General features: G+C 42.4%; 1 protein-coding gene across 2 annotated transcripts in view; it reads right to left on the minus strand.

Moving 5' to 3' along the window:
- The window catches only part of ARHGEF26 (Rho guanine nucleotide exchange factor 26), a 70,954-nt gene that overhangs the window by 39,985 nt on the left and 15,642 nt on the right, over positions 1–15,327 (minus strand). For both annotated transcript variants that reach the window (XM_081007905.1, XM_081007906.1), the window contains 2 exons: positions 10,923–10,979; positions 6,229–6,389 (listed from right to left, as the gene is read on the minus strand). In XM_081007905.1, the coding sequence (XP_080864031.1) occupies positions 6,229–6,389; positions 10,923–10,979 (218 nt within the window). The remainder of the gene's footprint in view (positions 1–6,228; positions 6,390–10,922; positions 10,980–15,327) is intronic.

Here is a 15,327-nt window from a genome sequence, read left to right on the forward strand (position 1 = left end):
ACCAATGCCACCAGAAGGAAGTCAGGATCTGTGCTCCCTGCTAGCCACTACTGAGCAATCCCGTACTCTGGTGGCTGCCCTGGGCTCCTTTGGGAGAAAGGGCACTACAGTGGTACCTCTGGTTACATATGCTTCAGGTTACATACACTTTAGGTTACAGACTCCGCTAACCCAGAAATAGTACCTCGGGTTAAGAACTTTGCTTCAGGATGAGAACAGAAATCATGCTCTGGCGGTGCGGCAGCAGCAAGAGGCCCCATTAGCTAAAGTGGTGCTTCAGGTTAAGAACAATTTCAGGTTAAGAACGGACCTCCGAAAGGAATTAAGTACTTAACCCGAGGTACCAATGTATATAAATTTAATAAATAAATAAGACAGTTAGCAATCCTGCACTCCAAACTACAGCTACACCATTGAAACAGCAGCCATATCCAATACTCACTCAACCAAAAGGGGGAAATATGGGGGGGGGGAGAGAGAATCCCCAAACAGCAGATTAATTGAGGAGGGAGAGACAGCAAGTGCACATCCAGCATCATCAGTAATGGCCACAAGCAGCCCACAGCCAGACGAAGACAACAGCCACACAAGAATGAGGACATGCCACCAGCACACAAATCCCGCATTACAACACCCAACATACAAAGCGACTCCATAAAGCCCCCACTCCATAAGCTGCAGTGACCTAGCTAGCAGCAACCCTGCTATTGCCACTACCCAGGCTAGACTGCAGGGCTGGTGTTTGCATCTCCTGATGCTGCTCACAAGCACAGTTTTAGAGCACAACACAGAGGAAAGGAAGAAGAGCCTACACAACGCACAGCATCCACAACACCCACGAGCTGAAGGGTCAGCACACAGTCCTCCTTAGAATAAGGGTTCAAGACCAAACCAGGGAGTAAAAGACTCTTCCACCAAGTCACCAAAGTAGGGCTAGGTCATGAAACAAGGAGAGCAAACCCATGCTAAGAGTGGGGTGGCCAGGTACACTTGCCCGGGTCCTTGGAGTGCTAAACTGGCCAGGGCCAGGGATCTGCCATTTTTGTTTGAGCTTAGAATTTATTCTAAGAAGAATCCTGCTCTGGACCCCATCATCTGCATATTTTGTTAACAACTGATGGGCTATCTAGAAAAACTTCACAGATCCTAATGACTTGGACAAATAGTATTTTCTTTCAAAGAAGCAAACACCGTCTTTCTGTAGCTAGGTGTAGGGTAGGACAGAGATGAACTGATAAGGCACAATGAGGTAACTGTCCACTTACGGAAGATGCCAAATGAAATGTTATCCTGTACAACAAGTTTCCACTAAGAGAAGGTAAACAGTAACTCAACTGATTAAGCACTGCAGCATTAGTCAGTGCCTGAGGACAAATATTATACTGTAGTTGTTGCAACTAGAGAGCTTGATGTACTTAGACCATATTTCACAGAATTTCACAGAAAAGGCTAGCCTTGAAGGTAGTTCCTCACAAGCTAATTTTCTGTGCAAGGTAGGTGAAGGAGCTCTTTGTTATGTAATAATGACACGTTTGGTCTTATATGGTACTGTCAATCAAGCAGCCACAGAGAAAACATAGGATGCTGTGGAATATGGGCTTTGTTTCCAGTTTAATGTTTCTATATAGCCCTGCAGTAAAAATTTCCACAAGATAATTATGTAAACCACATCCTTTTGTTTGTTTGGAATCTACTGAAAGTGACCATGAGTCCTAGTATTTTGAGAAAGAAGAGCAAATATTTATCTATATTCACATTGTTTTAAATTAATATTAAAATCACTTACAGTGCAACTGTTTTATTTAGAGTAAACCCAGTGAAATTAATGAACATGGCTTGGTTAGGCGCATGAATCTCAATAAATCTGCCTCTGAGTAAAATGCAGTTCAACACCACCCTTTGTTGATTTTACATTTATTTATTTACTTTCACATTACTTTGTATACCCAAACAAATGTCAGAAAGACAGAAATACATATCTTAAAAACCCCCAGAGAAAACAAATAATTCCCTCTATAAAACCAAGACAAAACCTATAATCTAAAAAGAGAAATAGCCATATTCAATTAATAGCCCAGTCATGAAACTATCATGCCACCTAACACGGATGGCATGAACATTTCACATCAGTGTAAATTTCATGAATTGTGATATTTATTTATTGTCTAAGATTTACATCCCGCCTTTCTTCCATCATGCAGTCTGCAGGCAGTCACCCATCCATGTACAGTGGAACCTTGGCTTTTGAACGTCATCCACTCCGGAAGACCATTCAACTTCTGAAACGTTCATAACTGAAAACTCAATATGGAAGCCTCAATACAATAGGGAAACTCAAAATGGAAGCCGCATAGCACATTCGGCTGCTGAAAATCGGTCAAAAACCGGAGCAGTTACTTCTGGGTTTTCAGTGTTCAAAAGCCGAAACGTTCAACTATGGAGGCGTTCAGTAACCACGGTTCCACTGTACTACCAGAGCCCTGACCTCTACCACTGGAATCTCTATCATCTGGCAGACAAAAAGATTCATGTTCAAGCCCTACTTCAGCCATGCACTACCAGATAGGCAGCTCTAGCTAATTCACTTACTTTAAGCTTCAGTCCCCCATCTGTAAAATCAGAACAATCAATAGTTCTTCTGTGGTTAAAGAGTGTGAAGTACTTTGCATAGTGTAGTGTAGTGTAGGATGTTATGGAAATGACAGATAAAATGCCAATGTATTGCAGGCACTGCAGCTAGTGTTCCTCAACCTTCTACCTGTCCAGATGTTGGAACTACAATTCCCATCTGCCCAAGTCAGCACGGCCAATGGAAAGGGATGATGGGAGCTGTAATCCAAAACATCTGTAAGGCACCAGCTGGAAGAAGACTGTTTTAGTATTATATGACTTTTCAAATACCAGTACTGGGTAGCATAAACACTGATCCGTTCTTAACGAATAGCATCCATTATATTTGCTATATATCATTAAATACACTACAGCAAACCATACTTCTGCCATTTCTTTTGATGACAGAAACACTGGAGAAAGCTGTGAAGAAGAAAAGTTGCTCTTAGAACAAGAGAGCCATTTTGGCTGCAGCCAGGGCACTGGAAAAAAATAAATAGTGCAGTGACATTAAGCTAATGAAGTTCAACTGCAAGTCAAACAGGAACCCAAAATATTTGGACTCAGGAAAGACAAGAGTAGCAAGATAAAGTTATGGGACGCTGTGTGGCTTAATGTGAAAAGCCTGGGACTGAAAACGCAGGAATCAACTGTTTGGAATTTATTGTGTTTCCTCCAATATCTAAGTAGTGTCTTGCTTCTCTTCTATGGTTAGACACACTTGACTGTATATCTATCTATCTATATCTATCTATCTATCTATCTATCTATCTATCTATCTATCTAATTTATATCCTACCCTTCCTCCCAAAGTAGCCCAGGACATCAAATACACCTGTGATACAAAATACAATAAAAACAAAATAAAAACCCTCAGAGAAATTAATGCAAGTTTTGGACACCTGGCATAACCAGGTTTTATGCCTTAAAATGATGGGACTTCGTGTGACCATTTTTTCCACCACAATACATGCATCCACTACTCAAAAGCTAATAATAATCACACATTAATTTTCATATTCTTATCTTGCACATCTATACAAAACAATACAAGTAATGTATGGGGAAGAGAAAGATAATGTTCCTAGAATTAAGCTATATAATTCAATACACAGTGCAATCTGATGCATGTTTACTCAGAAGTAAGTCCCACAATGTTTGGTGGGCTTACTATGCTGGGTGTTTTTGGTATGACAGCCTAAACAGACTATCTATCCCACTGAACATCAATGGCCCATAAAACAAGAAAGAATAAATCCGAAGTACTGTCCAAAAAAGATTAGAAATGCACAGGGATTTATACACACTCAATTTAGATCACAAAGAAGCAACAACTAATTCCCCAAACTTGTTTTGAAACAAGAGAGTCAACAAGTATAAACATTTCACAACCGCGATTTTTTCAAGTTGCTGTAATGCAACTGAATCACTGACAACAGGGGTTTAACTTGGGTGAATCTTGTTCCCACACATCTCTAAATGCTTGGAAACTACTCTTTGCTTGATTCCAAACCAGAAGAGATATGGAGATTCCAAACCAGAATTAAAGAAATCTGTCAAAGCTTTTAACATTGTTCAGATTTTGCAGAAAATCACCTGCCAATTTTTACAGCAACACATTAGTAATCCATTGTTAAAGGACATGTGCAACATATACACAGCCTTTTTAAAAAAACAACAACACAATCTCTTAAAATATCTTTCAGGGCAATGATATACATCACAACACGACTTCAAAGATCAATCATTTTTAAAGTATTGCATTCCATTTTAAGAAACAAGAAAATCCTTAGCTTAAAGATGCAATTCCGCAGGCCTACGTCCTATTGATTTCAACAGGATTTAGCAGCACCTATTAGCTGGGTCCTAAAAACATGGTATGTACAGATGAGGGGAAAACCATAGGTTGCGTTTCAGGTTTGCCTATTGTTTCTGCCAGGGCCAGCCCAACACATCTTGGCACCAGGGAAGAAGATCTACATCAGGAACAAGGGGGTTATAAATATCTACTTCGGGGAACGGCGGGTAATGAAGATCTACATTGGAAACAGGTGGGGATTGAAGCTCTACATAGGGAACAAGGGAGGGGAATATTTAATCAACCTTACCCAATGGTTCAAGTGGTAATCAAAGGTGATGCCTTTGATCCAAGGGGGAAAGGGGCTTGGGGCTTGGTCTGAATGATGGTGGGCAGGTACAGAGCCCACGAAAACCCAGAAAGCAGCCCATGCCATTTCTTCCCTAGAGGTGGGAGCAGACCAGCAGCCCCCTCCTGTTTGCCAAGAGGTCACTGTGCAGGCAGAAGCAAATCCGGCCTCCAAGGAGCATGCAGTAGCTGTTGCTGCCACTGTGGAAGTAGCAGTAGCAGCAGGCGATGTATTACTTGGAAGCCAGATCTGCTGCCCCTGTAGATCCTGCCACCTGAGGCAGTTGCCTTACCTTGCCTCATGGGTGGGCTGCCCCTTCTACTGTAGTAGCTCCCACTGCTGAAGAAACAAGCTGCTACATTTTTAAAGTACTTCAGGATTGGTTACATGCAGGCCCAGCTTTCTGAACACAAAAAATCAGTACCAAATCTATCTATACATGGCAGATTCAGATATCCGAGAATTTTGTACTGCCTTGTTTACCTTTTGCTGTTTGGTTGAGGATCTGTGGTCTGTATTTTAGTAACTATAAAGTTTCAGAAGGTTTTCCTAGGGTTTTTTATTTGCTTTAGGGGGTCAAAATTCAGTGGTCAGGAATGCATTAGAAATTTTCCCACAGGAAACAGTGGAAATCGCCAACTCATTATTTGAACGCTCACCTAATGAATGATTTCCAGGAACGCATTGCAAATTTTGTTATATTTTATTCTTCCTTAAAGGTAAAGAGTCCCCTGACCATTAGGTCCAGTCGTGGCCGACTCTGGGGTTGCGGCGCTCATCTCGCTTTACTGGCCAAGGGAGCTGGCATACAGCTTCTGGGTCATGTGGCCAGCATGACTAAGACGCTTCTGGCGAACCAGAGCAGCACACGGAAACGCCGTTTACCTTCCCGCCGGAGTGGTAACTATTTATCTACTTGCACTGCATGCTTTTGAACTGCAAGGTTGGCAGGAGTAGGGACCGATCAACGGGAGCTCACCCTGTTGCGGGGATTCGAACCGCCGACCTTCTGATCGGCAAGTCCTAGGCTCTGTGGTTTAACCCACAGCGCCACACACATCCTTTATTATTCCTTAGATTGAACTAAATGAACTAAGAAAGAATTAGCAATGATAACTGCCAACTGTAAGAACACAAGATGGATTCAAAAGGCATCACAGGCATCACATGATCAAAGCATGCAGTGGTCATGACCACCCCCTCCCCACAATCCAAACATTCAGATGGCATTTGAAAAGGCTCTACATGCATACAGCCCATTCACACATTGGCCAAATGTGTGATCTTCCAGAGGACACGGCGGCTACATGCAGTGTTGACAGGGAAGCTCATGGAATCTTGCATCCCCTCACACATTCTTTCAAAGCATGGGTGTGGGAGGATATCTAAACTCCCCTTAAGAACATTAAAGTGTATAAAAGTTCCTGGGCATAAACAGAATAAAGGGGAAGGACCTCTGTTTAAAACTTACCTCTTGCTTACTTCGCAGACATCCGCAATATTGGAAAAAAGGTGATGGCTTTCTGTTTTGGTCATTGTAGTGCCCAGTTCTTTGGAGTTCTTAAACATCCGGATCAGGATTTCCAGACTGAGCAAGTATGAATGTTCTGAAGATATAACTTCGAATATAGCCTGCATGTGGGAAGGGGGAGGAGACACACACACACATACACAGGTCACTTCTTTTAGCTTTAGGATGCGAAAATCCAGGATCAAAACCCTCCCAAAGCAATGAAGTTCACGGGATGGTCATGAGCAGGATTTTATGGCCTGGTTGAGATATATAACTATCTCACTTGAATGAACCGTGATTTACGGGACTGAGAACTTAGCCTAGTGCCTGTGTGAACAGATCCTGCTTTCATAGTTTGTTGGCAGTGATTAAAACACATTTCCCCCAGTCTGGATATAATGGAAATTGGGTGAACAAACTTCAAGAATCTTGCATTGAGGCATATGCAAGAAGGGAGGATTGTGTGTGGCCACAATGCTTGTACTTGGTCCAATAAACCATGGTCAGATATCAGATCAAGATCTTTGCGCCTGAATCGGACCAACCTCTCAGGCTAACCCTCACAAAGAACAAAACTGGCAATAATGTTAAAGTAACTGTTATACGCAAAGTGCTTGAGAAATTAGTATTAGCAAATAGCACCAACTACAAATGTTTGCAAAAATTAAAAAGCTGTCATTTATAAAATATATGTTTGCTCTTTGTAGCCCAAGCAAAAGTCCCCCCATTATTATTTTTAACTACAAAAATAAAGGGGGAGAATCGTGATTTTTATTAGGAAACCTTGTATAAGCAAATCCCCAATTAATGAAAAAAGAAACTCTGCATAGTTGAAGATTCAGCTCCTTGAAAGCAGTGGAAACTGAGAAGCAGCTTTGCCAGATACTTCTGCAAAAGGTCAGCTGGCTGAAAAGGAGATGGGCTGGTCTCCAGAATGCACACGCAGGCCTCCCACACAAGCCTTCCCAACCCACATTTCTTCTCTTTACTCTGGCAAATCCTACACAGCACTGCCTATCGGCCTCTTCCCCCAGCTTCTTTCCTTCAGTTAGCTGAATGCCTAAAACAGAGTACCTGAGAAGGAGGCTTGATTCAAGTATTACTTGACTACTTATCTGTATACCACCACCAGTGTGTGTGGTGGTACACTGGCGGTGCACTAGTGTACAGGACAGGCCCCTGGCCCCAAAGAGCTCTGAAATCTGACATGGGGAAACAACGCAGGGTGGGTAGGGAGCTGCAGGGGCAGGAGACCATGAAATTGTTTCTGTTACACATACTTAAAAGCTGATTGCACGTTTATTAATTAGCATGTCCCCATTAATGTAAAATATTATCTGGTGCTTCTATATCCACCAGTTAGAAATTCTAATGATTGAGCAGAATATAAATACCTAAAATAAATAAAATGCACATGTTGTTGTTGTTTGCAATGGGACGTATCTGTTGGGATCATGATGTGGCTTCTATTTTGTTTTTACGAATCCCTCAACTTATGACTTGGAAAATGCAATGATACATATTCTACTTTGTATAACTTAACTGGAGGGAAAGGAAGAAGCCACAGTGCTATCATTCAGGCTTCCCACTAATCATCTTGTCCCCAAATTTATGCTGCACTCACAGGCAATTTGTTGCTTTGGCTGCAATCGTGAAGAAAGGGCTTGCCTAAAGAGAGCAGCAGAGTTCTGTAAGTAATTTGCTCTGGTGTGTCGTGTGTGTGTGTGTGTGTGTGTGTGTTTCAGAGAAAGGACACCAGAGCCCTCGTCTTCAATGCTATTTAAGAATTCTTTGTTCCCAGTTCCATCACAGCCCTCATTGATTCCTTTCAAGCTAAGAAATTCAAGGCGAGGCACAGCAGTTTTTTGAAAGTGAAAATGAGATATGGGTTGGACACTTATACATTCTAGCAAAGCATACAATGAAAAGAAGTTTTCGATTACCCTGATTTCAGAATACTTCAAAACGATAATCTCAAAACACCAAAACAAGGAACGTTTAAGATCATGCATAATCTAGTGACACTAATCTGTGATGAAGAATGATAATGCATTTGCCAATTACTATTTCTTACTCAAGACAAGTGACAGTCCCCATGAGTGACAGTGTGAAATGAAGTTATCGTTCATTTGCACGGCATCAATACAAACAGATGTGTGAAGCTTGATAGCTTATGCATGCTTTGTGGAGCTCTTTAGAGACCAAATGTATACAAATGCTTTGTATGTGGCCCTGCTGGAGAAGCAGATGCATTCAAGGATAGAATGTGATAATGGTTTAATGAGGAAGATAGATATGTATTCCATCTCCATCCTCTTTAGTTCAGCCTATTTATTTCTCCTTGGCTTTGTACATTATTTAGCACGTTGCATTAATAAACTGCAACAACACACATTGTCCAACACAACCCATTATGTGTATTATTTTTTAAAAAAACAACACCTTACTTAATAATTTCACCCTCTGCCCCGTTTAATAGCTGCCTTTAAAAAAGACATTTCTTTAACTATGCCTGCAGCTTAAACAAACCACTCACCTAAGTGAAATGGCACCAAAGTCCTGACTATCACCAACGTATCCTTTTTTTTCCTCTTTGGGAAATTCAACCTTGAAGGTACTTTCTGATTTACAGAGACAGAATGGGTTAATTTCTCACTGGCACTTATTCTGTCCTCAAGGGGGGGGCTCAAGGGGGGGGGACAGCATTCATTCCAGCATCTCTTCTTGCCAATGGGAAAAATAGTCCTCTTGCCCTCAGAAGAATGTAGGCTAAGTGGCTAAGGGAACAGCACAAGATACAAACCAGGATGGCAAGGGTTAAAACCAGTGGACAGCAGGTGATGGCAGATGTAGCACAACAGGCTAACATTTGAGGCAGTGTGCTGCTGGCAGTGGAGGACTGGCACTTCCCTGATGAGCATGAAAGAGCAGCTAATGTTGGCATGAGATGCTACCTTAACAATGGAAATCCAAGCATGCACTGAACAGAAACCGTGATTTTCTTTGCTGCTCTGAGTCCCGAAGGCACAAGAGAGGTAACTACCAGTGCAGTTGCTTGTTACCACATTGTATTTGGAACTGACAACAGCAAGTCCCATGACCACAAAGAGGAAAGGTTTCCAGGCCCACATCTGTCCCAGTTTCCTTCAACTGCCAAATTGCTCATAACCACCATTCATCAGAAGGTCTTCCAAGCCCTCTGAATCTCAAGTTGATTTTCCTGCTTGGTTTTTAAAAATCCTAACATTCTACAGGCCTTACATCTCTCGCCCCCTGGAATCCTATAAGTATCTCTGTGAGCTTCTTTTGCCCTGATCTGTAGCTTATTATTATTATTTCATTTATACCCTGCCCATCCGGCTGGGTTTCCCCAGCCACTCTCAGAACACAGCTCCCAACAGAATACTAAAAACAGAATAAAACTTCAAACTTTAAAAACTTCCCTGAACAGGGCTGCCTTCAGATGTCTTCTAAAAGTCAGGTTGCTGTTTATTTCCTTGATATCTGATAAGAGGGTGTTCCACAGGGTGGGCACCACTACCAAGAAGGCCCTCTGCCTGGTTCCCTGTAACTTCACTTCTCACAGTGAGGGAACCGCCAGAAGGCCCTTGGCGCTGGACCTCAGTGTCCAGGCTGGATGATGGGGGCATAGCTGTCAACGTTTCCCTTTTCTTGCAAGGAATCCTATTCGGAAAAGCTGACAGCTATGGATGGGGGTGGAGACACTCCTTCAGGTATAGCTGAAGAGAACTGCCCTGTCCTCTGGCTGTTGCCTAGCAAGTGCTAACGGTGCAACCAAAAGCAGATTTATTTATTTATTTACTTCCCAGTTCACACGTAGACTGGACTTATTCTAAGAAGGATCTTCAGATCCTTCCTTGTGGTCTTTCACTGAACAGGCAGTGCTGATCTGAGGGTCAGCCCTCTTCAGGTGACAGATCAAACCCATAACAGCTAGTGGAGATTATCCACATTTATCAAGGGGTACAGCAGTAGCCCCTAATGGGCTGAGGAGGAGAAAACAGGAAGCTTTTAAGGGTCATTCATCCTGTTCTGCTTTGAAGACATCGGGTAGGACGAAGAGGTCCTATGTGTGGAATTCTGCACGCAGAACATTCCTGCTCATGGGAATAGGGGTGATGATTTCCCCCTAATCCCCTACAGCCCACAGAATTTTGCACAGGAGGGTTGAAGGGTCATCTGGGACTGTGTGAAAATCACCTCCCCAATTTTTTCTACAGGCAGCAACCTATGCTGAGGTGCCACTCCTTCTGCAAATGGAAGGAGCTCTTCCTTTCACAAGTGTAGCTCAGAAAGCAAACAGAGAACTGAACAGACAGGTGGTTATGAGTACGGCTGAAGAGACTGCTTATTTCAGATATTGGGCATGTTCACAACATTTGCATATTGTTATTATTATTATTATTATTTATTGCATTTATAGATATATTAACCACTTGCATTCTATGCAAGCCGCAAAACCCCAGGTAGTCTGTATCAAAAGTTAGATTTCTACTATAATTTACTTCACAGAAATGGAACAGAAAAGTGTACAACAACATTTTTTTAAAGTTTTCCTCCAGAAAGCAAGCATAAAAGGATGACAAGCTTATGAAGTAATGAATAAACTGTGGCTATAATAATGAAGGTACCTCTTGCCTTTTCCTTTCTTCTTGGCTGATGGTCTGGTATAGCCCATTCTTCTTCACCTGAAACAAATGATTAACCCTTTACATATATTTTTGCAATACACATGTTTCTCCTCTATTGTTTTCCATCAGTAATTGACTGAAATTTTCATTTGGATGGGCCCCATTCAAAACAAGGCATGAACCCATTTCCCAGACATAGGAACCACCAAGCCATAGAACATCCACCTTGTCAGGTTTTAGTCACAGCTTATTGGCACCCACCTAGACCAACTCCAGGCCCTGGTTCAGCACCTGAACAGCACCACCCAATTCAATGGAGACATACAACTAAGTGCCATCAGCATACTGCTGACAAATCACCCTAATCCCATGATAATGGCACTCAATGGTTTCATATATATGTTAAGCTGCATGCAAAATAGAATTTCTTCTTGCGCTATCCCACAGCAGTCACTATGAGGCTGAGGAAAAGTCATCCAATGCCCCCCCCCCCGTCCTGCAAAAGTAGGAGCATAACCACTGTAGAAGACAACACCCCTATACTATCGGTCAGCATCATTCAAAGATAAAGTTAAAAAGGTTCATTTCAGTAACTTCTCATTCTGCAGTATAGAGCTTTATGACCGACTGTCTTATGAAGGCTCTTTCAATGAAGGAAAGATGTAAAAGAAAATGAAATCAAACAAAACAAACAGGAAATGATCTGTTTCAATATTAAGAATAAAGAATTTATGAAGGTAGCTGCAGCACTCAGGAGTGGAAATATTCCTGCAATGTTTTTACACATGAAGAGAAAGAAGTTAGTGCTTGCCTCCAAAATATGGTCAAGAATGTCCCTCCTTGACTTCCGGGTTGGCGCCATCGCCGAATGGCGGACTCCCTCCGAGCTCCGGAGGGAGTCTGCTCGGCAGGGGCTGGGTCCTACCGCGCCGGCGACGCGGGGACCCTTAAAAACCACGGGCACGGAGTCCGTGGACATGGGTGACTCGGCTTGCACCATTAGCGCCCTCCCGACTCGTGAAGGAGCCTTTTTAAAGGCTTCGGATCGGGTGCCGGGGAGCGGCGCGGTGCTTTGAGTCTTCTGCTTTCCCTGCCGAGCGCAGCCGCATGCCATTCGACGGAGAGCGCTGACTTCTTCCATTGAAAATTTGGACTATTAACAACAACCCGTGAGTAATTGGGAAACCGGGTTCAAAATTTTGGATTTGGCACGAGCGGGGGCGATTTAAAAAGGAAGTCAATCCCCCCCCCCTACTGTAAGCATTCCAAAACAAGGACTGAGTAACCAAGGTCCAAAGGGAAGTATATTTCTGATAAAAATCATTAATTCCACGATGTGAAATTATAAGAACTGTGCTGGAGGAGAAGAGTGGAGGGTGAGAAGGAAAATGCAACCCCCCCCCCTGGGAACCGGGGCGATTCGCGGAGCCTGGTGAAGAGAGACGGAGACTTTGACAGCTGTCAAAGTAGCTGTCAAAGCTGGAGAATATAAAGAGGACTTTGTTACGAGGACTTTGCTGGTTAATTTTGTTACAATTTGCCATAATATGGATATAAACTGTCGGAAAATAAGGAACAACAATTTGACTTTTGGATCAGAGGATACAAAATTATTACAATCCCCCTAGAGGGGTATCGGGACATTACAAGAACGGTCGTAAGTGGAAAAATACTCCGGGATTCACACAGGACTTGTTATCTTCTGGGAAAGCTGCAAAACTGAAATAGTATTTTGTCTACAGAGGTATTTACATTAAAGGAGACAATAGAATTTTCTATTGAAGAAAGGAAGGGGCTGGACGTAAGTTTTTGTTCCTGAATAACAAACCTCTGTAGAGATACCAGATTTCTGAATTAGAAAGTTTTAGCAGCTGAACAGGACAAGAAACCTGAGAAAGTGAGGAATAAGAAGAACAAAGGACTGACTACGACACGGAAAGAACAATGGGAGGAGTGGTGAAGATCAAGGAAATTAAAGGCCTTTGTTAGATTGGACACTTGAAGTTAAATATCATTAAAATTAATAAATTAAAAGAAAACCGGCAAGATGGAATTGGGGAGAAATTTGGCCATGAATTGAGACTTCCAGGATGATAATGTATAGACTGATGGACATGGGGAATTCAAACCGGGGAAGGGGGGGGGGGAGATTTGGAATCCAAAGGCTGTGTAACAATCTTTTGAATTTTTTTTTTTTCTCTTATTTTCTATTTCTTTATATAACTTATGCATGTCATTTTATTTTGATTGGACGTGTTTAAAAAAAAGGGAATTCGTGGAAGGAACTGGGGTGGATCTTGGGGAAAATCTTTTTTCTTTTCTTGTTAATGATGTGGGACGGTGCAAGATTTGTACAATTCAATCTGGATAGTGGGTTAAACAAATTAAGCTTCAAATTGGGAGTGAGAGCTTGTAGAACCAAATTAAGGAAAGGGGAATACAGTCGGGGGGGAGGGGGGGAGTCCCAGAAAGTAGGCAATGAAAGTAAGGTTTTAAATATCTTCTTTTTTTTTTCTTTTTTCTTTGTATTTTTATATTTCTGGAAACTTTAATAAATATGATTTAAAAAAAAAGAAAGAATGTCCCTCCTTTTCCCCCTATTACATCCTGCGATAAAATGGCAGAATATCTGCTTCACTTTAGAACATTTTGGCATTAACACTGTGCTTAACTCTGTGCCAACAGAGGTAATCAGCCAGTGAACCTTTTGCTTTTCTATCCAGGATGAAAAACTGAGTATGTACCTGTAGTTCCAAAACAATCTCAAAATACAAGTTTGGCCTGAAAGTACAAGCTAGCACATGTTCAAAATGTCAGGTTAATTAATCAACAATTTGAGACATTAAACTGTGCTTACAAAAATGAAAGTTTTAGATTTAACAAATCATTGTTTGTGTAGTCCTACACTTTTATACATATATAGAAGCAGAACTTCACAGTAGGTTTACCCAGATTATTGGTGAAAGCATGCCCGTTCTACAGCCATTGAAGGAATACCTGTATAGTTGTGATTTCTTTTAACAGTTATATCTGAGCAGTGATGTGTGATACTGATTTGCACACGCCCCACTCCCCAGATGGTTTCCTTCCAGTTGGGACTTGTTCCCTGTGTGCGAGCCTGACCAGAGACACTCACAAGCGTGAACAATACGTATCCATGTGTACATCAAAACATACAAATAGAACTAAAAAAAAAGCATTTTCAGATCTACGCATAAAAAGCAACATCTGAGAGATGGGGAACATGTCCAACTTCCATCAGCCCAAGACAGCATGGCCAATTGTCAGGGATCATGGGAGCTGTGGTCCCCTAACACCTGAATGACTCTTTGTTGAATCAGGAGGAAGCAGAGGTTTCAATAGATGTTAAGATTTGGACCCATTCAAAAGATTCCAAGTCCAAAAGGACAACAGTGTTTTTCTTGACCTTTAAATCTTTAATACAGTGGTCCCTCGGTTTACGAACTTAATCCATTCCGGAAGTCCACTCTTAAACTGAGGCACGCTTTCTCTAATGAGGCCTCCCGCTGCCAGTGCCCTTCCACCGTTCGGCTTCTGTTCTTAGACAGAGGTAAAGTTCACAAACCAGGACACTACTTCCAGTTTTGCGGAGTTTGTAAACCGAATAGTTCGTAAACGGGGCTGTTCTTAAACCGAGGTACCACTGTAACCAGAGACCTGAACACCTCGAGCAACACCCCTGTCTACCTCAATGACCCCGCTGCTTGGCCATCCTCCAAATTAAAATGTACAAAAGGGGCAGCATAAGCTCACAGGCAGAACCAACCAGGAGTTTGTGGCTTTGCACCTGCACAGCCCTGACCTTGCTGCAGCCTCATCCCTTCTGGTAAGCAGCAGTACCATTGCTGCCAGGAAGCTACTGCTGTACTTCTGGCTCCACCAAGTGACCCATTCCTAGCCTTGGGGGCCTCTTGGGCCAAAAGGCAGCATAGAAAGAAACTCTTTAACACGACAGACATGTATCCAATAAATATAAGTTTAAAAGTACCGGGTATTCAGCTAACGTCTACTCAGAGCCAACCTAATGGAATAAATAATCATGACTAACTTAGGTACATTAATTTCAACAACTCTACAGGCAGGCCCCGCCCCACCCCACTGACATGTGTTCAATACGTGTGTGGCTATGTATATGCTCATCACGCCAAATCCAGAAGTGACCTGGAAATGTCTGAAGGGTGTCACTGAAACATCACTAAAAGGAAGGGAGGTGGGGTGTTTGCCAGCTTTTTCAATGGGTTTCAATTAGAGTGGTACCTCTGGATGCAAACGGGATCCGTTCCGGAGCCCCGTTCGCATCCTGAGCAGAACGCAACCCGTGTCTGCGCGGGTTGCGATTCGCTGCTTCTGTGCATGATGTCATTTTGAGCGTCTGCGCATGCGC

The sequence above is a fragment of the Podarcis pityusensis genome, assembly GCF_964106645.2.
Source record: "Podarcis pityusensis genome assembly, chromosome: 5".
NCBI lineage: Eukaryota > Metazoa > Chordata > Lepidosauria > Squamata > Lacertidae > Podarcis > Podarcis pityusensis.